The sequence below is a fragment of the Rhipicephalus microplus genome, chromosome 10 (genome assembly GCF_043290135.1).
Source record: "Rhipicephalus microplus isolate Deutch F79 chromosome 10, USDA_Rmic, whole genome shotgun sequence".
In the NCBI taxonomy this organism is placed as follows: Eukaryota; Metazoa; Arthropoda; class Arachnida; order Ixodida; family Ixodidae; genus Rhipicephalus; species Rhipicephalus microplus.
The window spans coordinates 92,974,100-93,001,703 of NC_134709.1; the positions used below are offsets into that span (position 1 = coordinate 92,974,100).

General features: G+C 46.9%; 1 protein-coding gene across 1 annotated transcript in view; it reads right to left on the reverse strand.

The window, feature by feature from the left end:
• LOC142774481 (uncharacterized) overlaps positions 1–27,604 on the reverse strand; it is a 66,325-nt gene that overhangs the window by 1,114 nt on the left and 37,607 nt on the right. Inside the window, exons 3-4 of the mRNA XM_075874822.1 lie at positions 23,302–23,381; positions 4,577–4,651 (exon numbers count right to left, since the gene is read on the reverse strand). Of these exons, the coding sequence (XP_075730937.1) occupies positions 4,577–4,651; positions 23,302–23,381 (155 nt within the window). The remainder of the gene's footprint in view (positions 1–4,576; positions 4,652–23,301; positions 23,382–27,604) is intronic.

Here is a 27,604-nt window from a genome sequence, read left to right on the forward strand (position 1 = left end):
CGTCACAGCCTTGAAGTCAAAGCTCAAGAGTTTTGTCCACGTTCTTCGGGTGATGGCCGGACCAAGATGGAGCCCTTCGAAGGCAGCTCTCCTGCAACTGTACCAATCTTTATTCGTAGGGTACTTACGATACAGCATGCCCGTGCTTTCAAGCATGAAGCCCAGCTGTGCGAGCACGCTAGAAAGCATCAAAACTCAAGGGTTGCACTTATGTTTGGGCTTACCTCAATGCACACCATTCAAGGGAACTCTCGCCGAAGCTCGGGCTTGTCCAATCAAAGTATATGTGCATTGCGAGCCTCTTCAAGTCTACCTTCGCCTGTTGACTCGAAACAGGCAACATCCCCTATCAGCGCTACGTACCAGCCACCAAGACTGCAGTTATTCAAGAGCTATATCGCGGCTCGAGAGCGTCATATCACCAAGTTTCTCTCCCCCGCGTTTTCCTGAGACACCTTCGTGGCTTCTGCGTAGACCACTTGTCATACTTCAGATTCCTGGGATTATGAAGAAGCCCCTTGTATCATCGATCAGCCTAAAGCAACTTACACTGCTGCACATTTATACTATGTACGACGGTGTGGCGCACGTATATACGGGTGGATCTACCACGTCGCATACCTACGCCGCAGCCTTCGTCATCTTGCAGATGAAGATAGCTCGACGTTTCAAGATAGATCACAAGACCACATCAACAGCCGCGGAACTTATTGCTATTCGGGAGGCAATACGTTTCATGTCGACAGAACTCACTCGTAAATGGACAATACTGTGCGATGCCAAAGCTGCTCTTCAAATCGTCAATTGCTTCATGAGGCAAGGTCTGTATCATACTTTATTGATCGAAATTGCAGAGATTCTTAGCATTGCTACAAAAAATGGACATCATGAAACATTTCAATGGATACCTGCTCATTGTGGCATAATAAGCAATGAAGATGCGGATGCTGAAGCTAAGAGAGCTTTAATTAGTTCCCCGGAAGTGTGCATCGCCTTTTCCCGACAAGATACTAACATCCTACTTCGACGCGTAATGCGCTACTTCATCTTAGAGCACTGGCAGAAACCAGAACACCAGCACAAGCGGCTGCACAAATGACACCCGGAAATGAAGTTCCGTATGCCTCACAAGTTAAAGTGAAGCATCTCATGCATTATCCACCGCATTCGCCTCGGTGTGGCTTACACGAGACGTTACACCCACTTGATTGGCTGTAATGACATAGGTACCAATTGTGGTCACTGCCTGTTGCCAGAAGCACTCGAACATATATTTTGCGACTGTCCAGCATATGCAAGTGGACGTCAGCAATTGATTACTTCGATTGGCAGATATATTAGTCGACCATTAACGGATGTGGTTGTGCTAGGTCCTTGGCCTCACGCCAGCAGCACACACGTGGTTATACAAGCCGTCATCGCATTCTTAGAAGCCACTGGACTGGATGCACGTCAGTAGATTTACCCAGCCTAATAGGAACATATCATCCCTCTACATTACAATCGTCATTCCTCACTCTTTCACTCCCCAGTCACCCTTCCCTAGTGTAGAGTAGCAGGCCAGAGCAAACTATAGCGCAGACCGACCTCTCTACCTTTCTGTGAATAAATTCTATTTCTTTCTCTCTTCCTTTCCTTATGTGCAAGTCTGTTTATATTTATTCCAACACAAATGCTAATGCTCACTCACATGTCTTGTCAAATAATAATATATCATAATACCTAAATTGCATGACAAGATTTCACATCCCCAAAATTCTCAACACAAAGCCTTCGGTAGCATTCCGGGGACGTGTTGATTGAAAATGATGTCATGGCTACATTGTCATGACATCATTTGTCATGGCTACATTGTATGGAGTATACAATGATGTCATGGCTACATTGTCATGACATCAAATGTCATGGCTACATTGTATGGAGTATTAGAGTGGCGACACTAAAAATATGATGTAAAAGCCGTTACATTCTTGCTCCGCTTATGGTGCATTCGAATTAGTGCATTCTTTCTCCGCTTATGGTGCATTCGAAGCTCCCGGCTGCAGCGGCTCCATTTCCAATGGAGGCGGAAATTTGTAGGTTCATGTGCTCAGATTTGGGTGCACGTTAAAGAACCCCAGGTGGTCGAAATTTCCGGAGCCCTCCACAACGGCGTCTCTTCTATTCTTATGGTAATTTTGGGACTTCAAACCCCGCATATCAAATCAATCTGTCTGTGACAAGCTACTCAGTGAGTGTTTAGAGGGCCAGTCAACAGGCTCCGGAACGCGTAGTAAAAGCTCGCGCATCTTTCGTACACCTGTCCAACCTTCTTTCACACACAGTGACGTCAACTCTTTACTCTTTATTGATTAAATTACTCTTTATTTACAGCTGGTTTAGACCAATCGACGAGCTTCGTGCTACGTCACGTCGCCGATCGCGTCGCCGATCGACGAGTCCCGCCTAGGAAAAATGCTCGAGCTTATCCTGCACTTTTCTGAGCTCTTGACTGGCCCTTTAACCCAATGTTCAAAGCCCGCCCACCTCGATCTGCTGACTGCGTTCGTAAATGTGAACATGGCCAATAAAAACACGAATATTTTTCATGCTTGAGTTACAATAATAATACGTGAATATTAGTCAATGTATACACTTATGGTGTCATTCTTTGACAGATTCGGAGCACTTCCGGTAATACTTCCTTCTGCTCTATTCGTAACAAGTTTATTTCATTGGCAGATTGAAAGTCCTCCCTGTATGTTCCATTGGCAGGTCTGGAGCAGCTCCTTCGTGAGATCCACTCCACGGAGCAACGATTCCTACTACGCAAAAATCGGCGAATTCGACGTGAAGTCAAAAGGGCCTGTGCCTTGAAACGGTGACAACGAAGTGTGCGCCAGCAAACGCTGGTAGCGTCAGTTGCGCCTCGTGTTCGACCTCATGTTTTGCTGGCGTAGTGTCGCTGTGCCCTGCGTGCCCACGCAAGCACGAAGAGAGACGCGCGCATCGCGTTTCGTTTGGACCCTGCCATTTGCTCAAGAGGGAGTTCGTGTGTTCTATTGGTACATTTACTTCTGTTGTCCTCCGCCAGAGTGAAGTGCTCCGTCGCAGAGTTAGTCCGCCGCTTCGATTTCCACCAATCGATGACACCAATATTTAGGAAATATATATACGTAGATATAGAGACGAAAGCGCATATTATGCTGCGCTGAGAATGGGTGGTTTTTACATTTCGCTGAAAATTCAGGGGCTTCAAAGAAATCAACCCGATGGTCTAACCTTCAAGTGACTCTGTGTCCTAAAGAATCGTTTCTTCAATTTCATTCTAAATGGCGCAGTGCCTTAAAAAAAGAGAACTATTGTCATTCAACCTCTTTCGTAGCAAAGTACGAGGATACGTAGCCAGTTTCATCATTTCAATTTTTTGTACGATCGCAGCAATGGAAAACTACGGCACCGCTTGCCTAATATCCAGGCATTTCGAACTGGTCAGTGAGTTCATACATTATACCATTTAGAACAGCTTTGGTTCTGTGAGTATTCACCAGAAAATAATATCAGTGGCGCCACAATTTTTTCGGTGTGGCTGTCATGACGCTGGTACTTTTCAATAGGAGGAAATCACAAACTGACGTAATCACCGACCGATTGCTCCAAGACACTGGGTGAATGATGAAAAGAGGCCTGCAACGGGCTAATGGGACGGCCTGTGTCCACAAAAGACGCTTGAACTTATGTTACTTTCGAGTGTCTGGTTACTGGTGGAACGCTGCGTGTTGAGAACAGCGTAGACTGGTCATGGACGTGGAAAGAAATTGTCAGCTTTTAGATTACGGCTGAAATAAAAGTCTATTACTAGTACTATGACATAAAACATTACTATGAAGCTACGTTTGTCATCCCAACCTGAAAACGATTCTGGCAGTTCAATGCCTCGAAACGAAGATACGATTATGACAGGTGCTGTCGTGGACTGGTGAAAAAATTTCGACCACCTTACGTTCTTGAATTCTCACCTAAATGTAAGCTCACGGCACTCAGCAATTTACGGCTCTTTTGAAAATTCTGCCACCACGGCAGACATATGATACAAAGGCTTTCGGTTCAACAGTCGAGGACTTTAACCTCTAAACCATCGTAGCAGGCTGCCATGCCAACATTACTGCTCGTATTGAGTGAGGGTGTGAATGACAGGTTTCCAATCGTTTTATTTATTGCATAATATTTTTAGCCTGCAATCGTTTTGAGTCGTCTCAGTGCATTGAAAAATGTGGTTGTTTTTTAAGATGTCAGAAGTAGCATTTGGCTAATCTCTAGATTTATCTCTTATTTCAATACGTTTAAACTACAGTATTTTTGTTGTTTGAGGCAAGAACAATTGAATTATTTTTTCTTTGTACGAGATGGGAGCCTTCGCGTGAGAATATTACAATACATATCTATAATCAAGGGCTGAATGCATGCGCTCAGCAAGCAACTATTTTGAAGACGCACCTCTACAATGTGTACTTCATTAGATCAATGTGAGCTCTACCAAGGATAAACACTATAGAATAATTTACTAGTAAAACAAACAGCTTCATGTGACACTTACCTTGGTCACGCTTTAATATAAAACATTTTTCAGATGCTGACCAGAACAACAGCAGGTACTTTTCCGCTTCATGTACTATAAGAGAAACCACATGTCATGGACATAAAGAAAGAAAGAAACACTGCCCCTAAACAAATATGGGTACAACATTCTTTGTGGCACACAGGTATTCTAGATAATCTCACAAAAAACAGCCCCTACCATATTTTTGTCTTTCATTTATTTGCTATGCCACAAATATTCACGTATATGAGGCTACAGAAAAACAAGTAAAAAAGAAGATTCGTTAGCTCCGAAGCCATGGAAAGCACCCATGCAGTACCAGAAAACATGAATCATACTGCAAGTAATCACCAGCAGTGTACAAATAAGCTAAGCTTCAATGTTTTCTGTCTTGCATTACATGATCCGATTAATTGTTGGCAAGGTTGTGCTAATGAATTACCGAAAAAAGATAAGGCCATAGTGTTGGACATCTCTCATCATGTAGTAGTAGTAATAGACTTATATTCAGCCAAATTTAGAGGCCGAGCATTTCGTAGGCTCTGGGGTTACCCCCAAACACTCAAACCAGGTCGCCTTCTACACTGCCTCGCCCGGGAACGCCATCTCACCCTTCTTAATACTCCTGACACCCCTACTCGAGCGGGCACTGTTTCACAGCGTTCCACTACACCGGATCTCACGTTCTCTCGGAGTTCCCTTCCTTTTCACTGGCACGTGTCTGCTGAAAATATTTTCAGTGATCACTTTCTCATACACATCACCACCTCTCTCATCAACATGCGGCACATTATCACCACCAGAGGTGTGTTTTTGCAATTACTGGAGAAATCCTCACGGGTAAATTTTGCTGGGAAAATCATATCTTGAGTAAATCCTCATGAACTGGCTAGTAAGGCTGTCAGCATAGTTTTGAAGCACTGAGCCCTATCAGAGGTTAAGAAACCATTGTGTTCACCACCAGCTAGCAATATTATTATTACCATATATAGAACATGAGAGCTGTCATCGCGTTCTTTACACCCTAAAAGGCATTAAAGTGAACACTGAGGACTATTTTGGTGTGTTGCGAACTAATAATCTGAAACACACAAATACATTGAAAAATCACGGAAAATGGCGAAAGCTATCTTCCTCCAGCAAGATAACGCTCGCACTCACTGTGGTGAACGAGCCATAGAAGCCAGAAAGCATTACAGAAGACTAGAATGGCCTAAAAACCCACGATACACTCCTAACGGTGCTGCAAGCGATTTTCGTGTAATTAGACCATTGAAGAAAGCGCACAACGGAAGATATAAAACTGATCCAGCATTTATTGATGTTGTTCCGAAGTAATTACAGGTGAAGACAGAAAACGACTTTCCAACAGAACAAACTTTTTGACGAAAGTGTGAATCAATAAAACTGATAGCATCAAAATGGAATTTCATATGATGTAAGCCTGGAAGCTTACTCGTGTGCATCAAATTTCTACATATGCTGGTTGAAGGGTTCTCTAGAAGCTAAACACTTTTTGTGTAATGAGTCCTCAGCACACTAAGCAAGCGTTAAAATCACATGTTTTTTAGCCTTCTAGACAGTGCGTGCCAGCGCTCGCAATCAGTCCTCTGCACACGAAGAAAGCGCTCCAGGTACAAGCTTGTGAGCCTTCTAGTAATGCCTGTAGAGACAGCGTGCGCCAGCGCTTGCCACCACGCCCTTACGTGCAAAGTTTGCTAGTTGTGCTTGAGCGATTGCCCCCCACCCCACTTCATAAGCACCTTATCCTTGTCCTTCATGGGAGAGCCTATTTGCACCTCAACAGCTCGGGTTCACGTGACCCAAGGCAAATGTCTCATATGATGACGTCATTGCTAAAGCAATCGGCTTCTAAAGACACAGTAAATGGCTACGTCTTGTCAAGCGAGCTTGACGTCATGGGTTAAAAAAAAAAGATGCGTTTGGTTTACATCATGGTTCGCTTGCATTATTTCAAACGATTTTGCACTTTGTGGTCGTCATCCACGCTGCCTAGTTTGTTACCTTGGCGGCTTAATTTATAGTTTGATCCATTGCGCCGCGGTACGCCATTTTCTTCTGAGTTGCACCAATTCACACCTCGTCGCAAGTCGGCTGAATACTAAAATTTGTCCAGAGTTTATAATCCCAAAAGCAGATCAGAATATGAAGGACGCCGTTGTGAAGGGCTGCGGTAATTTCGGCTGCCTGGAGCTCATACTGAATCCCAACACATGTGTCTCAAAACATATTTGCCTCCATCGAAAATTCTGCCGCCTCGGACTGCGTCCGGCGACCTTCGGATCACTGAGGCAAGAGACCAGAGCGAGTGCTCGCCTTAGTGGCGAGTCGTGTGTTGCCATGTGTAACGTCATACAGTACCAGTTATGATCAGCGTATTTGTCTAAAACACCAAAAGGCGTGGCTTTGACTGCGCTGACTGCCTTTTCTGATTGTTAGTAGTTTGAAGGAGCCGAAATGTTCGCACATGCAAACACGCCAAGGCTAAATGTTTAAGTGTGGGCTGTCAATAACTATATATATATGAAGAGATCGCCAGAGAGTGCTTGGACGTGCCATTACGGAATTCTAGACAAGTTTCTTGACCCCTGTAGCTGTCAAATGCTCACTGGTTACTCCAACCTACTCTGTAACGCCACGAGGCAACCGAATGGCAGTCGGGAAGACTCCAGGATGCACAGCTAAAGACTTTATGGATTCCTTTGATGTAAAGTGTGTGGCAGTAAAATCCGTATGAGCAGATGCCGGAAAACATGTTCCCAAGTATGTTTGCCGCCACGCAGCAGGGCACCCACATGACCAGCCATTCATGTAGGCCACCCATACACAACAAACTTGGCACTCTCTTCAACAAAACTTATTACTCTCATACCTACACAACAACGCAAGACACGACTATGGCGCAAGATAAGGGTGACTTTGATCACGCAGGCTTCCTGTGCCGGGCTGTTTATTCCGACAGAGCACGCAGTGACGAAGCGTAATTATGGCAACAAAACGCGCCTTCCCTGCCTATTATTGTCAGCTCTCCCATAGAGAGGTCTTCCAACCCTGTATTTTTTGTTTTTTTTAACACTTGACCTCAAATTTGCCTGACAAGGCACAGTTAGTTAAAGCCGATCGCTTTTTCAATGACGCCATTTGTGACGTTTAACCTAGGGTCACGTGAATGCGAGTTGTTGAAGTGCAAATAGACTCCCCTGTCCTTCATGGAGCGTTTCCACACCTCTTCACGAGTCATCGACGCCAGACCTGGCACGTGGGGTATGGTATCGCAAATGTCATTCGTATGACTGAGAGAGTCAGCTCGCTTCATCTTTAGTTCAGCCACACCCATTCCCAGCGCATACACAATTTTATACTAAGACGTGGAACGCACGAGGTATAGGACCACGGCGGCTGGATAAAAAAAAACAAGGCGCGGTTTGCAGCGTCACATCGCCTTCAATGGGCGAGGGCATCTGGGCAGAGTTTACAGTTTTGGCCGGTTTTTTTGGGGAGGGTGCTGACACTCCACCCGTCGAAGTGGGTGGCACCTCGTATTTTATAGTGGTTGCGTGAGGACTTTTGCGTGTTCGTGTGCTCTTTCGTGTGGTTTCTGGTGTTTATTTTGTATGCGACCTTGTGTGGGGGGCAGTTTTCCTCAAGTATCCTGTTATTCATGGAGTGCAATTTTTTGGTGCGCACGTGTGTGGCAGATGGTTTTTTAGTGGTGTGATGCAGCAAAGCTGTTGTGTTCCGCAGAGATGCTCGAACGCGAAAGAAGACGCTACATGGGAGCATAACGTACTGCCCTGTGATATACAGCTTCAAAAATCATATCGGAATGCGTAATATTCGTAACAGAGCAATTATTTTTGTCACAAACGAGAGCTGAAGCCGACGCACGCTGCCGCCTCTAAACGACAACATCGAATCAGCCTGCCAAACGTTGCCTGCGCGAGCGACATGTGCGTTCGCTGTGCGTTACGGTGTGCCGATACGTCAGCCCTTGGAATCTGCCCCCAATTGCCTCCCGAACAGAATCACTTGGCATTTTCATTCCAGATGAATCAAACAGGCATTCATGAGGCCTATACTTGACAAATGATTGGCCCTCCTAGGGCAAACTGTTCACATATGTGGCGTAATAGCTACTCCTAATAACGATTAAGAATCGAAACTGTAATATGCAGCTACAAAACGCTTTATTTACGGCCTACTGTACGCGTAGAAATGCGTGTGAAAGCCTTTTTTTTTTTTTCAGGAAAAAGCGGTGGCGCCAGAGCGGACGTGAGGTGAACTAAAGGCCTGTTCCACTGCTTCGGCGGCACACAGCAGGCATCACCTTGTTTTTGGCAGCGTCTTCTGCTCCACGCGGTGCAGCAGCCAGCCCCACACAAAAGTGGCTCCTGTGCCGCACGGAAGTGACATCACTTTAAAATTAATAACTAAAGCTTTTTAAGTGTGTAAATTATTATTGTATAATGCGTTAAACCTACAAAAATTTTACTAAGCAGCTGTATGACGAGTCAATCAGCTTATATTTGTCAATTAAACAGATATTACAAGTATTTCAATTACAGGTGGCACTCATGGGCACTGCGGCTGCGAAAGGTAAACAGTGCGAACTTGATATCGGTATTTCAAATCAAAATTAAGTTACAAAACATTTGCAGGAATGACGCATTGCTGAAAGTTTATGGCAAATTCACCTTATAATCGGCCAATCCCCTTCTTTGGGCACGAACCATTTGCACAGGGAAAGAACAACAACAACAAAAAACAGTGCGATAAGGTAGCTGCCAGCGATGTGTGTTGGTGGTGAAAACTCCAACAAAATCGTGGCGATGGCCTAGGCCGCCCCCAATGAGGACTGGAGGCGCTGGGTCCTCACTGCTTCGTGCGATTGCTGGATGCCCAGTGGAGCCTGAAGGTTAGAGCTAGTGCGGCCATCGACCGCGCCGTAGTTTCATCTGAATGTGTGCGCCATGAAGTATCTGAGGATGAAGTGCGGATTATCGTTGTTGGACGCACTGCATTTTCGGTATTGCAATGCCAAGCGCGGTGCTGTCAAAAATGAAAGTGTCCTTGCTGCCGAGTTTTGCTCGTTTGGAAGGGCGAAATCAACGATGAAATAAATGCTTTTGCACAGTTTTGGTGTGACTGACCGAACGCACATGCATGAAACCCTAGTGCGTCTGCGAAGTGTTCTTACCATGAATGGAAACAACTTTATTGTAGTGTTCTTACGAAGTCTGTCCACTCTGAAGGCCCAAGCTACTGCATTGCCGGCTGTTTGGTTAAGTGCAAACACGTACAGCCGATCTCATGCGTTGCTATGTAAATGCTCGCGTGCTGTCACAAGCCGTGCCTGTTATTCAGCAAAGCAGACAAGCCCTTTTGTAGTTAGATGGACTAACGCCATCGGCACTTCCTCCTGGGCATAGTTTATCAAGTGCTGATCGCCTAGGTCATTGCGGTGGCACATCAGTATATTGATGCGGCCTGCCGATCACCTCATCAGAAGATGGCACACTGACCTACATAAAAAAGTTTCTTAAGACCACGTTGCAGTGCGTGTTGTTATCATCAAAACTCTGATAAACCGTGGAAACCAACATCCCTTACACGTGTGTCGGAGAAACCAATGCAGCCTGCTGCATTATAGTTTTTTCGTGTCCTTTTGCTTCTCGCCGATTATTAGCAATAATTCGCAAAACACTTTGTCATAAAAAATAAAACCAATTCTGCGGGAGTCCTCAAAGATCCAATATTAAAGAACCTATGCACAAGACCACCACCAGCAGCAAGTCAGGCTGACGGGAGGCCGACGTGGGGGCGTAAACGTTAAAACAATACATGCGCGAACAAAAAAGAGAGCGAAAGTAACAAAGACTGCCATAGGGCTCGAACCACCGACCTCACTGGCTCTTACTGTGCCACACTAACCTACTGCGCCACAGCTAACAATCGATGCAGAACGATTAACAAGCCGGTTTTGTATTGTTGTCACGCTAGACCTAACATTTTTCTTTTACTTTTGGATGTAACTTTTAATGCTTCTATTGTTCCTTCTAGACGTACCCCTGAATACTCCGACTATTCCTATGAAGCGCCAAAATGGAAAAGTGCATGACGTCACTTTCGTGTGGCGCAGCCGCCGTTTCTGTGTGGGGGTGGCTCGTGCGCCGCACGGAGCAGTAGTCTCCGCCCTTGTTTTTTATCCAGCGGCCGTGATAGGGCGAGGTTATCAATCCTACTTTTAAACAAAGCATCATGACGACTACAAAATGACGCCTAGACTGTCCCTTGATCTCTAACTTTGCCGATCAAATCCCTGTCCGCCTAGATTGCTGTCGCAACACAAAATTTTTGATTGATTGATTGATATGTCGGGTTTAACGTCCCAAAACCACTATATGATTTTAAGAGACACCGTAGTGGAGGCCTCCGGAAATTTAAACCACCTGGGGTTCTTTAACGTGCGCCCAAATCTGAGCACACGGGCCTGCAACATTTCCGCCTCCATCGGAAATGCAGCCACCGCAGCCAGGATTCGAACCCGCGCCCTGCGGGTCAGCAGCCGAGTACCTTAGCCACTAGACCACCGTGGCGGGGCCACACAATTTTTTTTTAATTTGCGGGAGGGGTGTTAAAGTGAAGGGAGGCTAGACAAAGTAATTGTGTTTTTTTAGTTTTATATATAATTTCGAGTAACGTCGTGTAAGGAATATGTGCACTAGGTTAGGTACGCACTATAAACAAGAATTTGCCATCGCTTTCTACTCTTGAAGGCGAAGCTTAAGGGCCTACGAATATTTCGCAGCAGTGAATCATCACCACCGGTTTGACTGATAATCATCATCAGCTTTGTTTGTGTGCGTATGGGCGCTTCATGACAGGGTTTGTGGCTCTCATTGACTCCCGAGTTTACGGCCAAATCGATGTTAATAAAGCCAGGCGCCATACGTAGTGGAGGTGGATTTATGATCGCCGGTCCTCTTATCGACCCTTTTACTCACTGCAGCTTCATTTGCGCCACCGCGTGCACCCACTGTCCTCCAATATATCATAGGACGAGTGGTCCTTAGCCCATATCACTCCCTTCCCTTCCCTTCACCGCCAGCCTCGCCTCTTTATGTTAGCAACTACCAGCAGGACCCTCACAAGCTCCGTCACCTCCCCATCTATCTCAAGGGGGAAGCCAGGACACTGTTCTTTAGCCATGACATCGGGCTCACCGACTGGCCTGGCTTGAAGCAAGAGCTTGGCAAAATATTCCGCATGCCTGATCACGGCTGCCTGGATCGGGCGCGCGCGGCAGTGCTCCTCTGGCCGTCTCATTCGGACGAAGGAGGCGTGATTGCAAAAGGGGGCGTTGCAGCTCCGTTCGCCGCATGGTGGCGCGTGCCTACTACCCCTCCTTTTTTTCCTTTCGTGTCTATGCGGGATGGTTTGCGGTGCTTGAAGATGTCGCTCTATAGAAACCACAGACTGCTGGTTAGCTGTACACCTCATTTTTTCTCCCCCCAACCACCTAAAATACAACAAATAGAAGAATCGATGAAGGCTGCCGCGATATTCTTTTTCTTCATGCCCCAGCTGTTGTGGTGATGATAGTGACCAAAGCCAACGAATCCGTAAGCCAGTTTTCAAGAGATTTTAGTGCCCTCCTGTGCAGCACATGAGTAGAAAGTACACAGGAGAGTGAACTCACTCGACTGATTTATTATAAATATTGTCGCTAGGTGAAAATAACAGAGCACAGGACGACGGTTTGACCAGAAAAACGAGGTCTATATTAACAGAACAAAAGAGCAGCCACTTCGACTTCTTCTTTCTCAGAGGAATCGTGGGTGCTGTCCACGCTCATCACTTCGTCGTCCTTTGTCTTCTTGCCCTGTCTTTAGCCGTGACATTAGCCTCCCATTCAAGAAAGCACCGTCCCGATGCTTTATAATCAAAGCGGTTTGTACTCGTTGGAAACGCATGAGTTCATTCGGCGAAATAAGGCTTCATGCGTACCACGTGCACAACTTCTGGAGCATACCTTCGACGCCTTGAAGAGTGCGCAGTATCAGGAACAACCTCATAATTATTGTCACTGAGACGTCGCAGAACTTTATAGGGACCGAAGTACCGTCTTAACAGTTTTTCTGAGAGGCCACGGCGCCAAATAGGTGTCCATATCCAAACTTTCTCTCCTGGCTCGTAGGAGACTGGTCGGTGACGAAGGTTGTACCGTCTTGAATCGTAGTCCTGCTGGTGACTAATACATAGGCGTGCAAGTTTTCGGGCTTCTTCGGCCAGCTGAGTGATATAATCAGCATCCGTTTCAGCGTCTTCGCACTCGAGCGGCAGCATAGCATCCAGCATAGTGGTGACTTCACGACCATGAAGAAGGCGGAATGGCGTTGTTCTTGTTGTTTCTTGATAAGCCGTGTTATAGGCGAACGTGACATACGGCAAGATCTCATCCCAGTTTTTATGCTCCACATCGACGTACATGCAGAGCATATCCGCTAGTGTCTTGTTGAGACGTTCCGTAAGACCATTCGCTTGCGGATGACACGCCGTTGTTCGGCGGTGGGATGTGCCACTAAGTTTTAAAACTGTCTGTAATAGTTCGGCTGCGAATGCAGTTCCCCTTTCAGTTATTACCACTGATGGAGCACCATGCCTCAGCACCACATTCTCTACGAAAAATCGGGCTGCTTCACTTGCCGTGCCCCTCTCCAAAGCCTTGGTTTCGGCGTAACGAGTGAGGTAGTCGGTGGCTACTATAATTCATCTGCGACCTGCTGATGAGGTTGGAAATGGGCCCAAAAGATCCATTCCGACTTGAGCGAATGGAGTAACAGGCACGTCAATAGGATAGAGGAGGCCTGCTGGTTTGACGGGTGGAACTTTTCTGCGCTGGCAATCAAGGCACGTCCGAACATAGTGTTGAACGGTTGCCGTCAGTCGTGGCCAGTAGTATTTCTGCCTCACTCTGCACAACGTACGCGTGTAACCCAGGTGGCCGGATGTTGGTTCATTGTGGCATGCCTGTAATACTTCGCTCCTTAGAGATGTTGGCACGACGAGTAAGTAGCCGTTTCCGTGTGGCGTGAAGTTCATCTTATACAGGACGTCGTTGCGCAAGCAAAATGACGAAAGCCCTCTCGCAAACAGTCTAGGTACAGCTGAAGTGCGACCCTCTAAAAAACGTATTATGGGTTCTAGTTCGGGGTCGTCTCGTTGCAGCTGTGCGACAGTTGCCGTGTTTACAACTCCGACAAATGCTGTATCGTCATCTTCTGCGTCGCAGGTTCGTATGGTGCACGAGAAAGGCAATCAGCGTCTGAATGTCGCTTCCCCGATCTGTAGACCACAGTCATGTCAAATTCTTGAAGCTTCAGGCTCCAGCACGCCAACCGTCCTAAAGGGTCTCTTAAATTCGTCAGCCAGCAGAGGGAGTGATGGTCGCTGACAACATTAAAAGGACGACCATACAGGTATGGGCGGAATTTTATAACCGCCCACACCACCGCAAGGCACTCTTTTTCCGTAGTGGAATAATTTTCTTCCGCACGTGAAAGAGTTCTGCTCGCGTTAGCAATTACTCGTTCGGCTCCATCCTGCCACTGCACGAGTACAGCTCCTAAGCCGACATTGCTAGCGTCGGTGTGCACTGTTGTCGGTGCGTCATCATCAAAGTGTGCGAGGACTCGTGGCTTCTGAAGGCGTTGCCGCAGCTCGTCGAATGATTTTTGCTGCTCTTCATTCCATACGAATGCGACGTCTTCTCTGGTAAGGCCAGTCAACGGCGAGGCAATGCGCGAGAAGTTCTCAATGAAGCGTCGGTAGTAAGCACACAGTCCTAAAAACCGTCTGACGGCCTTTTTGTCAGTTGGCGCTGGAAAATTCGTAACGGCAGCTATTTTTTCAGGGTCAGGCCACACACCTTCACTGCTGACAAGATGCCCCAGGAACAGAAGCTCTTCGAAGCCGAAATGGCATTTTTCCGGCTTAAGTGTTAGTCCGGCGGAACGGATAGCTTGAAATACTGAGTGCAGTCGCCTGACGTGTTCGTCGAATGTTGCATAAAATACGATGACGTCATCTAAATACACTAAGCACGTCTGCCACTTGAGGCCTGATAGTACGGTGTCCATTAGCCGCTGAAACGTTGCCGGTGCTGAGCACAAGCCAAATGGAAGTACCTTAAATTCAAAAAGGCCATCAGGTGTCACGAAAGCTGTTTTCTCCCGGTCTCTTTCATCGACTTCTATTTGCCAATACCCACTCCTTAGATCCATCGACGAGAAATAACGCGCGTGCCGTAGTCGATCGAGTGAATCGTCGATACGTGGAAGTGGGTAGACGTCTTTTTTTGTCACCTGATTCAGCTTGCAGTAATCCACGCAGAAACGTAAGGTGCCGTCTTTTTTCTTCACTAATACAACCGGCGAAGCCCAAGGGCTTTTCGACGGCTGAATAACGTCGTCTTCAAGCATCTGTCGCACCTGCTTTTCGATGGCTTCACGTTCTCGCGGAGCTACCCGGTACGGGTTTTGCCTGATGGGTCTGGTCATGTCGTCCGTTATAATTCGATGTTTCGTCAGCGGCGTTTGACGGACCCTGGAAATCGAAGAGAAACAATCTTCAAACTTGTTAATAAGCTGCATGATACTTTGCTTCTGCGCCGGCAGCAAACTTGGGCCAATATCAACAGATAGAGGTGCAGGGGTGAGATCAGTTGAATTATCTTTTTCAAGAGTTAGGCAGTCTGTCATCTCGGCAAGCTCTTCCACGTACGCGACTGCCATGCCCGTCGTTAGATGTCGGCGTTCAGAGCTGAAGTTCGTAATAAGGACGTGCGTGTGTCCGCATTTTATGCTTACGACGCCTCTTGCGATGGATAAACCATGGCTGAATAGTAGTGTTGGAATTCGCTCGGCGATGTTTTCAGAATCGCTCGACGTGTCACATGTCACAGCCACGAGTGCACTCGACCGCGGTGGGATAGTCACGTCGTCTTCGAAGACACGCAAAGGCTGACGTCGCTGGTCTGTACAGGGCACATCCGAAACTTGATCTGGGGCCGTCCAAAACGTAACCGATCTCTCAGGAATGTTGATAATGGCACCGTATTCACGCAAGAAGTCCATGCCCAAGATCAGGTCTTTGCAGCACTCCGGTAAAATTACGAAAGTAGCGACGAAATCTGAACTGTCGATATTATTTCGAGCTGTACATTTGCCTGTCGGCGTCACCAATTGACCCCCTGCGGTTCTAATGTTTGGTCCCGTTCATATTGTTCCTACTTTCTTTAGGCAGTCGGCGAGTTTACGGCTGATAATATAGAAGTCCGCACCAGTATCTACCAGTGCTGTTATTGGGCGTCCGTCTATACAAATGTCTAGATTGGCGCTTACGATTTCCGTTGATGTCGGTGACGTCGTATCGTCCTTGGTATCGTGCGTCGTACGATCCGTGGTATCGTTCGTCATATCACGTCGTAGAGAAGATGTTGGGGGTGTGTTAGCATCTCGACGGGCGGCAACCTTCCCCCCAAAGGTCGCATCTGTTAGTTTCCCCGACGAGGGCTAGGAGATCTGCCCCGGACCACCTCGGAGTACCTGCGCTGCGGCGGCGAGTTTGGTGCAGGTGAAGGAGAGCGGGGTCGACGATACGGCACTTCGGGTTGCTGTGCTTGCGGGCCTGCACTGCTGTCATGGCGGTTATCGAAATAGGCACGAGGGGAGGTTTGTAGAAAGTTATGATGTCTACGGTCACAGTACGGGCAATGGCGGAAAATATGGCCGGCTTCTCCGCAATGAAAGCAAAGTGGTCGACGGTCGACGGTGCGCCACAAGTCCGTCTTACGGATGAATGGTCGACTGGTGGGCATACCTTGCGACCAAGATGCAGATGTCGGCGGAGTGTACATTGGCGCCGTTTGCATAGGCACGTTGGACTGTGGATACGGCTGCGGCGGATTGGGAGCTGGGGCCCATGGCTCGTTGTAAGGCCCTTGGCTCACGTCACGATAAGCCAGTGGTGACAAGTTGTAGGACACTGGAGTGTGTCGACGGACAGCTGATGCATAGCTCACAGACCGCTGGTCTGAGGGCGATTCGGGTAACGAAAATGCCTGGCGGAGTTCTTGCCGCACAACTTCTGCAACGCAAGCCATGGTATTTTCTTGCGGAGTCACAAGGAGGTTTCGGATCTCCTCCCGAACGACCTCACGAATGAGTTCGCGCAGAGAACACTCACTACCGGCACTCAAAGCAGAGAGACTGGGAGATGTTTTGATTGGTTGGTCATGGTATCGGCGCCGTTGCTGTAGCGCTCGCTCGATTGTTGTAGCCTCTTTGACAAATTCGGCTACACTTGTTGGTGGGTTGCGTAGGAGACCGGCAAACAGCTCTTCCTTGACGCCTCTCATCAAATGTCGTAGTTTTTTACCTTCAAGCATCTCGGGGTCGGCCCGCTGAAATAGGCGGGTCATGTCTTCCGCAAACATGGCGACGCTCTCGTTTGGTTTCTGTATGCGTGCCTCGATGAGCTGCAAAGCAGAATCACAGCGGTCGGTGTTAGCGAATGTCCCGAGAATTTGGTGCCGAAAGTCTTCCCACGAAGACAGTGTTGACTCGCGGTTCTCGTACCACGTACGAGCGCTGTCTGTTAAAGCAAAGTAGACGCGCGATAGCTTTTGTTCAGTTGGCCAGCAGTTGGCTTTAGCGACTCGCTCGTACTGGGCTAACCAGTCCTCGACGTCTTCATAAACCTCACCGTGGAAGGTCTCAGGAATTAGAGGCTGATCGACAGTAAGCTGCGAAGGCCCTCCAGTAGCCATTTCTCCCGGTACGGTGTGTTCCTGGAGAAGTTTGAGCGGGATCACCTCGGGACTAAGGCCTCGCTGTCGGCGACTGTAGCGGTGGACAGGAGTATCCACTGCAGGAACGGATTGCGGTGGTGGGCTCGATGTGCTAGGGCGCGGAGGTGTCCCAAGCATCAGTTGGAGAAGTCCAGCACCTCCACCATTGTCGCTAGGTGAAAATAACAGAGCACAGGACGACGGTGCGACCAGAAAAACGAGGTCTGTATTAACAGAACAAAAAAGCAGCCACTTCGACTTCTTCTTTCTCAGAGGAATCGTGGGTGCTGTCCACGCTCATCACTTCGTCGTCCTTTGTCTTCTTGCCCTGCCTTTAGCCGTGACAATATTCTTGTTGGCTGCTTGAAGAAGACGCAACCAATCCAAAGATTAGCTGAGCTACATCGTGGATGTTGGCAGTGCAACCTTCAGATACTGAGACCTTCAATGAGCAAGATTGCCTGCTTTACTCGCAAATCGCATTTTTCGGCATTGAAGGGAAAGCTACGGTAGTGGAGCTTCCTGCAAATGTGCTCCCACGCGAACAAGTCCGGTTTGGCACGCGAATTCTCTGGAAAGTGATCACTCAGCGCAACCAGCGTTAATTTGCATACAGACACGGATGACGTTTAGCGCTTGATGTACACATAAAAGTCGAGTTTTTTCACGCGTAGAAAAATGCAGTGACACAAGAACACACAAAAAACACGCACAAACAAACACATCCGCACACAGACAGATGAGCGCGCTTGCATACAAACACATTCACGCACACTCACTCACGAAAGAGCACTCACAGGCGCACATTCACACGCACAAAAGAACATACACGCGCGAGCGCGTGCACTCGCCCACACACACAAGCAAGCACAGACAGACTAACGAGCGGGTGCGCACAGGCACGCACCTTCGCACACATACGCACTGGAGCGCGCACACAACTGCACGCATTTACGCACAAAAGAACGCACACACGCGCGCGCACTCGACCGCACGCATAAGTGCGCCCACACAGGCAGATGAGTGCGCGCTCTCGCATACACACACATTCGCTCACGCTAACGTACGGAAGAACACACACACGCACACAAACACACGGCGCGCGCGCGCTAGACCCCATACAAGAGTGCACGCACACACACACATGCACATACACATACACACTCACGCACGGATGAACGCACACACAATCGCCTGCCCAATCGCTAGCACGAAACCCTCACTTCTCGGCGGAGCACTACACTTTACCGTAATAGAGGCCGATGTGCGAAAATCACCTTCATTGCATCTACCTCGACTTTTCGCTGACGGCCAACGCAGCTTTTCCGCTCATGCACAGATGCCGACGACATAATTTCTGCAAAACGAGCTCTTTGACGATGTCCCACTTCAAAGCAACAAGATTCAGCTAAGCGAACGAAAGTGCTTTGGTTATGGGGTGACCGATTCTTTTCACCATTTAATGCGCAGGCTATTAGCATCGCCCATCATTTTCACGTTAATGGTCGCCCCCATGCGGCCTTCACTTAGATGAGAAAGTCACATTCGCAACACTGTCGTACCATGGGAACTCAGAAATTCGAAGTGTCGTGTCCACAACAAAATTTCGCTGATCATCGGGCAGGGGAAAACGACATTAGCATTACCGCCCCACCGCGGTGGTCTAGTGGTTAAGGTACACGGCTGCTGACCCGCAGGTCGCGGGTTCAAATCCCGGCTGCGGCGGCTGCATTTCCGGTGGAGGCGGAAATGCTGTAGGCCCGTGTACTCAGATTTGGGTGCACGTTAAAGAACCCCTGGTGGTCGAAATTTCCGGAGCCCTCCACTACGGCGCCTCTCATAATCATATGGTGGTTTTGGGACGTGTACTCCACAAATCTAATCTATCTATCGACACTAGCATTACCAGTAGCATTACTAGCACTGCGACAGTAGCATTACCAGCACTATACGTTTTAGTTTTCCAGCAATGTGATGCTGTGACGACGGCGCTGGAGCCTGGACTGCGTAACATAGCTATATAAGCAGAGTCGACTACGACAAAATGCATTCCTGGCACAACAAAGCCGCCTAAACCGCCTAAATCGACACGCACCGATTCAGGCGGCAGTGGGAGAAGCGATCGCTAGAGCAAAAAAAAAGAAAGAAAAGCGCGGCAGATCACGCTGTAGGTTAGCTTAATAAATGCGTTCTAGAGGCGAAACTTGCGAACAAGTTGCGCCGCATGCAGTCGCCTCACGCTGCTTGGCTCTGTCTCAATCATAGCATGCTACAGAGAACAACAATCACTCTGCCAAGCCCAATGAAGAATTCATATCAGCGTTCCTTTATTCCAGTCACCACGTGAACGGCATCCACTGTGCTTTTCTCCAAGCAGGTCTGTGGCGTGGCACCATCGGCGTCGTCCGCAGAATGGATGGATGGATGGATGGATGGATATGGCTGTACCCTTTAGATCGGGCGGTGGCTGGCGCCACCCATCCGAAATACTTAATGAATCAAAAGCTAGATTTAATTTATTCCTTTAAAAAGTGAGTTTGGGGATTCGTACTTCGGAGCGAAGGGTCTAATTTTCACTCGTGCCTTGACTTTAGCCACCAATCAAATAACATCCTTCTAGTTAAGTCTACCCGCTTAAAGTCTATTTTGCCCTCCTGGTTCATGAACCCTAGTGCTTTGAAAAACTCTGCGCCATCATCCTGAACTATAGGGTGAAGCCCTTTACAGAACATTATCAAGTGTTCGGCAGTTTCTTCTTCCTCTCCACACGCAAGGCATACTGTGTCTACTCCTTCATATTTGGCCCGATACGTCTTGGTTCGCAGTATTCCCGTCCTGGCCTCAAACAGTAGAGAATTACCCCGAGTATTATCATAGATCCTTTCCTTGGCAATTTCCTGCTTAAAAGTTCGATATATCTCCAGTGCTGACTTCTTAATATTGCCTTTCTCCACATGTCAGTCTCCGTTTCCTTCACTTTCTTCTTAACCTATAGTTTTTTTTTTTTGGTTCGGCCACCTGCTGTTTTCTAAGTATTTATCAGTCGATTTCCTGGTTCGCTTCCTCCATTTTGTATAGACATTCTTCATGTACAAGTAGCTGAAAACCTTCCTAGCCCAAAGCTCCTCCCCCATTTCTCTCAATCGCTTCTCAAGTTTTATCTTGCTGCTAGCTTCCCTGCCCTCAAATGATGTCCATCCCGTATCACCTTGTACTCCCTGATTTGGTGCATTCCCGTGAGCTCCTGAAGCAAGCCTACATATTTCACGCTGCCTAATTTCTAATCTTGCTTGAACTCCTGATCTCATGCACAAGACCGCATTGCCGGACGTCAGTCCAAGAACCATGACCCCTTTCCATATTCCTCTCACAACATCATACCTATTGTGATTCCACAGTGCCCTATTTTTCATCACTGCTGCATTCCTGTTACCTTTAGTCGTCACGTATATTTCATGTTCCCTCAGGTGCTCGGTCCTATTGCTTATCCATACGCCCAGATATCTGTGTTTATCTGTTATCTCTAGCGTGACCTCCTCTATTCTAAGATCACTACCTTCGTTATCATTGAAAATCATGACTGCTGATTTTTCCTTACTGAATCTGAAATCTAACCTATATCCCTCATTACCGCAGATGTCCATCAATCTCTGCAAATCCTGCTTGTTGTTGGCCATTAGCTTTATATCATCTGCGTACATTATTGCTGGTAGTGCCTGATCAATGAGTTTTCCTTGTTTAACTAAAGAGAGGTAGAAGCCCCATCCACTTCCCTCTAATTTGGCCTCTAATCCTTGTAGGTAAATCATGAATAATAAGGGTGACCGGGGACACACCTGCCTAAGCCCCCGTTTTACCTCGGCAGGCTTGGATATCTGTTTTTTTCACTTTATAACTACCTTGTTACCTTTATATATATCCTTTAAAAGATTAGTGACTACATGTTTCACGCCTAGAGTGTCCAGTATTCACCACAATTCCTCTTGAACCACGCTATCGTACGCTCCCTCGATATCCAAAGTTGCTAGCCACAGGGGCTTGTCTTCCTTTTCTGCTATTTCGATGCACTGCTTCAGTGAGAACAGATTGTCTTCCAACCTCCTGTGGAAACCTATTCTGCAGTTCCCCAAGCACCCCCTCATCCTTTATTCATGCCTGCCTTATATCCTTTATAATCTGCATCGCCAGCCTGTAGACCACTGATGTCACTGTTATAGGTCGGTAGTTGTTTATGTCAGCTTTGTCCCCCTTTCCTTTATAGATCATGCTCATCTTGCTAAGTTTCCATCCATCTGGAACTTCACCATCGATTATTATGTTGCTCACTGCCTCTCTCAAAGCCTGCTTAGACTTCGGACCTATTGTCTTTATCAACTTAATTGGAATGCCATCTTGGCCTGTTGATGTACTACTAGAAACCCTTTTCTCAGCCCTTTCCCACTCTCGTTGTCAAAATGGAACCATTGCACCACTTTATTCGTCCTTGTCTATTGTGGTGCATAAAGTACTTCTTTGTTGAAGTTTTTTCGTCACCCTTGTTCTTATATATTCAATAGCTTCGTCCCCTTCTAGCCTAGAACCTTGGGCTGTAGTTATAAAACTCTGCTCTAGGCTCGTCTGATTTCTTAGGGAGTTTAGATGGTTCCGGAATTTCCAGCAATGTGATGCTGGAAATTTTGCTTGGGGTGTAGGAGAAGAGCGCCGCGTCGTGGCGTATGGCGGAACTTCTGCGATTACTTTTTTTCAAAGGGGAGCGCGCCGAATGAAACTGCCGTAGTAACACCGCCGCGCGCACCCGATCCAGGCGACCGTGGCCTTTTATTCAATCCACTCTGCCAAAAAGGATCCTCGATGCTCGCACACAACATCGTGGTGAGGCCTTCCCATTATGCATCGCGGATGTTCTTGCACTCTGCTCGCGTGTGAATTATTTGATGACCCAGTGAGAGAAACTACGCCAGATTCTAAAAAGTGTCGGTACTGCTGCCTCTGACGCCCTCATAGTTCAGAATCACTCTAATATTCCTGACATGTCAATTTGTGTCAGCCCCTCGATGAGCTTGACTCTGTCTACAACCGAGTACTGATGAGCAACCTTTTCGTGACGGACTGGGACCTACGAGACTTTATAAAGGAGACTTTACGGGAAGAGCTTCAGTCAATGGGCGTCTCGGCACCTCCACATATTCGCCCATTCTTCAAAGATTGCCAAATGAGATATAATCAGGGAGAAATTAAATTCTTGAAAACATTTCGGGGCGCACAGAGTAGACGGAAAAACGTTTTCTTTTCATGGTTGTTTTTTTACGCACATGTGCTCTTGAGCTACCTTGGGATATATATTTCATGTGCTTCTTTCAATAAAGAGAGTTCTGAGTTCACGCCTATTTGTATTCTCTGCTCTTGTTTTCCTGTCTACTCTGTGCGTGCCGAAATGTTTCCAAGATTGTCCTCAAACTAACTGACTCAACGTTTCATACTAATACAGGAACTAATATTCATAGCCGGCCTAACGCACGTACCACCACCAGACCAAACGGCACTGTATTCCTGGGTTGTCAGTATTTCTCTGGCAAGGTGGTCGTTTTATTAGCCGGCATATCTCGAGAAATAAACAGTTGCAAAACAGCACCCATCCTGTCTATGAGATTCTGCGTAGTTCTGGGTGGGCGTCATATTTGTGCATGACGATTGAATCTAGGTATACACCAACCGGTCGAACAGATTGCACTACTGAAAGCAAGCTCGCAAAGGCAAATAGGAAAGTGTGCGCAAACAGTCGAATCGCTTTCAGCCTCTTGCAACGTAATCGCACCCATGCACACGATGAAGTGTTCTTTTTCTTTCATACCTTTCTCCCAGTGGGCTCTGGTTTTCATCACTGGACCTTTGTCTGAGTATTCAATCTTCGCATGTTTATGTAACTTCCCTCTGAAAATAGATCACGCAAATTTTGCTTATGGTTTACCACAACTACATCTTTACACAAGCAAAACAGTTAAGGTTCTGGTTAAACAGCAAATTACTGCTAATCTCACAAAGTATTAGTAGCCGAGCTCTTTAAGGCACAGACGAATTCCTGATGATACGTCGGCCAGGCGTCATAGGGCAGCTTCGAGAGCGAAGCCTGAGAAGAACTAAAGCATGGTAAGCTTAAGTTAGCGAGAGAAGCGTGGTATAGCGAGTTTTGCCTCGTTAGGAAGGGGTATCGACGTAGAGAAGATGAAGCGCGGTAGAGAGAATGAAAGCAAAATAGAAACTATAGTGAGAGCTAAGGAAGTGGCTTCGAAAGGAGAGCCACTTCCTTAGCTTCTTGCAAACACTAACGGCCTCGTATTCATTCTCGAACGAATGGTAGACGCCAAAAAGAAAACCTCACGGCAGTTGTTTCTCAATTAAGTGAGGCTTCATTCTTTTAAAGCAGTTCAAGGTGCGCATAATGGTATTTACTTGAGCATAACTTACTGGTTGACATGAGTAGGTAGTTATAGAGCCCTTATAAACTATACACAATATTAAGGTAAAAACACAGAAAAAAGCACCTAACATGAGTCTGTAAGGGCTCACTCCCATTGCGAAGTAAAGACCTTCTGTTCGTGTTACTGGGAAACAAAACAAGCGTGTAAAACAGAGTTTACTTATGGAATTTGCTAGGAACGATGTGGATTATGTGAAAATGTGCACGTCAACTGGTGGCCCAAAACAACTGCCTCGATATCTTTGACTGTGCAATTGGCAGACAATTCCAGAACCACGTTTCGAGTGAAAGCAGCAAGCAAGTAATTGCATAGGAGTTAGCATTGATGCGCGGGAAACTTGAGTGATCGTGTATTATATGCAATACCAGTTGTGCTTGACCTCGAGGCCCACCGCCAATCAGGATGTCTTGCAGGAAGGGCAGGCGGCACGGTCGAAAGGAACGCTTTTTAGTGGACCAATAAAAAAAGATTTTCTTCTTGCCCTCGAGTGAGCGGCAGCTCGTGAGGTACTGCTGATTGGGCGAGTTAGTGCATGATAAAATATTGCTTTAGCGCAGCTCAGTTTGAGCATGAACGAAAGATACCATACAGTCAAGAAGAGGAAAAAACAGACGTCAGTGAGAGTGACAGTGTGAGCTTGTGAAGAGATTTTACGATGCTAAGGAAGGTTGTCTGCTACGCTAATGAAGACGAAGTTCCAACATCTTCCCCCGCCCAGCAGATGGCGTCACTGGACCACCACATCTAGGGTGACTGTGCACATGATTACAACGTAGGAACAGGGCAAACAACTTATACTTCGCCCGGCCCACGAAGATAACATCACTAGACGTCTTTCACGAACAACTATACCCTGCCAATGAGAGACTGCAGATGAGTTTAACCTTGCTGAGGCCATAGCTTCCTTCCTGACTGCACGTCAGGTTGTCTTTGGGCATATCCAGTCGCATTCAGACTCTTGATGTTTGTGAGCTGAGAAATTTTTGATCACGTTGGCCATTTTTTTTCTTCTTGCATCTCGTCAAGCATGCTGTGATCGGCACGACATTTATGAAAGAACTGAAGCACATTACATCATTAGGTCGATCTATGTAATATTGAATTTGAGCTAAAAGCATGAGTATACATTGTGACTGCACGTTCTAGTTCTGCCCCTCATTTGTATTGACCAAAGTATTCCTACCACCTTGAAGATTCGCCTCTATATTTTCGAGTATCGCACCATGGTGCTCTGGGGTGTACTTTATCAGCTGATTAGCGTCTTGCTGATGGGTCAGTCACATTATCTTTGTGTGGAAACCCCGCGCGAAGGTTCTGTTAGCGCATTGAGTTTGGCCATTCGGTTTCTTGTGAGGGCCTTCCTTGTTCAACGCCCAATAAGTCATGTACTTGTGGTATATGTAAGCTGTTCTTTTGTCGAGGAAAATAATAGTGATTGTTTCGTTGTTGTTCTTTAAAGAGACTGTGCTCATTGTTGAAGCTTTCCTTCAAAGTTCCATGACGTTGTCAAATTTTATAGCATCTATCAACTTTAGAGAAATTTAGGTTGCAATGTTCCTACTTGAGTCTGCTTCCCAACAGAAAATTGTCATCGCCTCTGGCACGTAGACTTGCCGGATTGCCACTTTCTGCGACAACATCCCAAACAGGGTGTTTTTCGAAGCAGGTTTGAAGTACTATGGCAGTTGGGCAGTGGATTATTTCTCCTGAAAGAGGCAGTGAATCTTGCACAGTCCACCTTAGTTGAGTGTGCAAAGCTCTTAGATCTTACCACTTGCTGCAGATACTTCTCTTGTCTCGAGTCACAAAATGCCAGTAGTAGTTGGATCGCACTAATAATGAAACGGAGTTCCCGTTTTCTTCTTTTAGATGAAAACCTTGCGTGTCCAATTCAGTCTGGTCCATTTTCTTTGTCACGTCTTCGCCTGTAACTGGAATGTGCTCTCCGCAAATAGCCACTACTTCTATGACTTCAATCTATATGGCTTTGCCTGTCCTTGCTGGGAATAGGAGTACACAGACTCTTCTAATCGTTTTCTATATTTTGTGACCGCCCAATACTCCGATGGTGATCGTTTATTCTCGCAACAATTTAAAGCCAAGTCATCAAGGCGCTTCGATGGTATTGAAGCTCCACTCCTTTCCTCCGTAGATGGGCGCCAAGTAGTTCTTTGACAATATCGTTCCGGTTTTTTTAGGGGTCAAGGAAGGCAGTAGTATTACAGGGTATTTCGTTAGAAATCAAGGTTGACTGCGTTCGCAGATTCTTCGTTTACCATTTTCTGAAATTCTGGTGACAAATGGAGGCAACATGACGTAGAGAGCATAGAGCGCATTCTCTTTACCTCTGCAGTGTCCTGCCTTGTGACCTTGCTAGAGACATCAAAAACATCACAAAGCCTTGGTAAGAATCATCTTCTTTTCTCGCAAACACACTTCGTTGTCGCGAACAACAGCGCGACGCCTCCACCACCTTACAAATAGGCAAAGGACAGTCTTCCCCAACACACTTGATACAGCCGCTGCTGATAACAAGTTAAAGTGTCCTGCTCACCGTCGTGTCTCTGCAGCTTCCTGACCAACTTCTGGCATTTTCGGGTACGCATGTCGTTTAATGGTTTCTCGGCTGTGAAGTTGATGTTTGAGAAAGCCCATAGCATCTTTCCACTTTTTCCCGCATTAGGACTTCCTGTCTTTTGGGTTCCTTCGCGCATGCATCGTGGGTGCCGCAGTGATCGTTATCGACGGCGTGTGGACATGCACGCCAACGCTCACACAAAGTTCTGCCTTTTCCATTTTCCTTTGCGACCCACTGGTGCTTTGGTCGACTTTTTAGGTGCCGGGAGAACCGACGGCAATGGTGAAACAAAGACCTCTAAGATCAGGAGGCAGTTTGCGAAATTTTCGCGAGAGAACGGTGCATTCACTGCAGTGCCGTAAAAAAGGCGCATTTCAGAACTTCCCCATGACCCATTTCATCTCTAGCAGCAGCTTTTAGGCGATTTATCCCGGTACTGTGGGATCACACAGCATGTACTATTTAGCAGGCTTATAGTTTAAAATGTGTTTTCTACACATCAGAGTGCGTCCTTCACTAGCTTAAATGTGAATCATCACGTAGCACGAAACTTCTTTTCCAAGGTATTCAGTAGAACTAAAGTTAGCCTAAGATTTCGTAAGGAAACTGATGCTTGAGGCAAAATATACTGCGACATCTGCGGAATATCTTGCTGCAAAGGTGGCTTAGTAAGTTAAAACCGCTAAGAAAGTTCCCCTGCTTAGTAAGGGAAAAGTTACGAGCTGTACTAGCTGCTGGATTGGAAGGGCGCGCCGCTAAGGTAGTGTTACGAGAGGCCCCATGGTCTCTTGGGTAGCGTGTCACGAGAGCCAGCTCCGGGGCAGGGAGCATTCAGGCAGGGGCAAGGCAAAAGGCAGCCAGAGGAAACAAAATTTGGCAGATCCCACGTACCTGGGAATCGACGTAATGCGGAGCATGCGGAGGGAAGTTGACGGTGTTGCAATTTTTTAATTAGCGACGCGTCATGAAATACGCTAAATATATGTACAAATGTTGCACGCCCAGACATATGTTGAAAAGTTGCAGATGTTTAAATAACCAGTTGTTTGCACTTGCGCAACGATGTTAACAAGAACATGCGTATTAGCGACACCAGA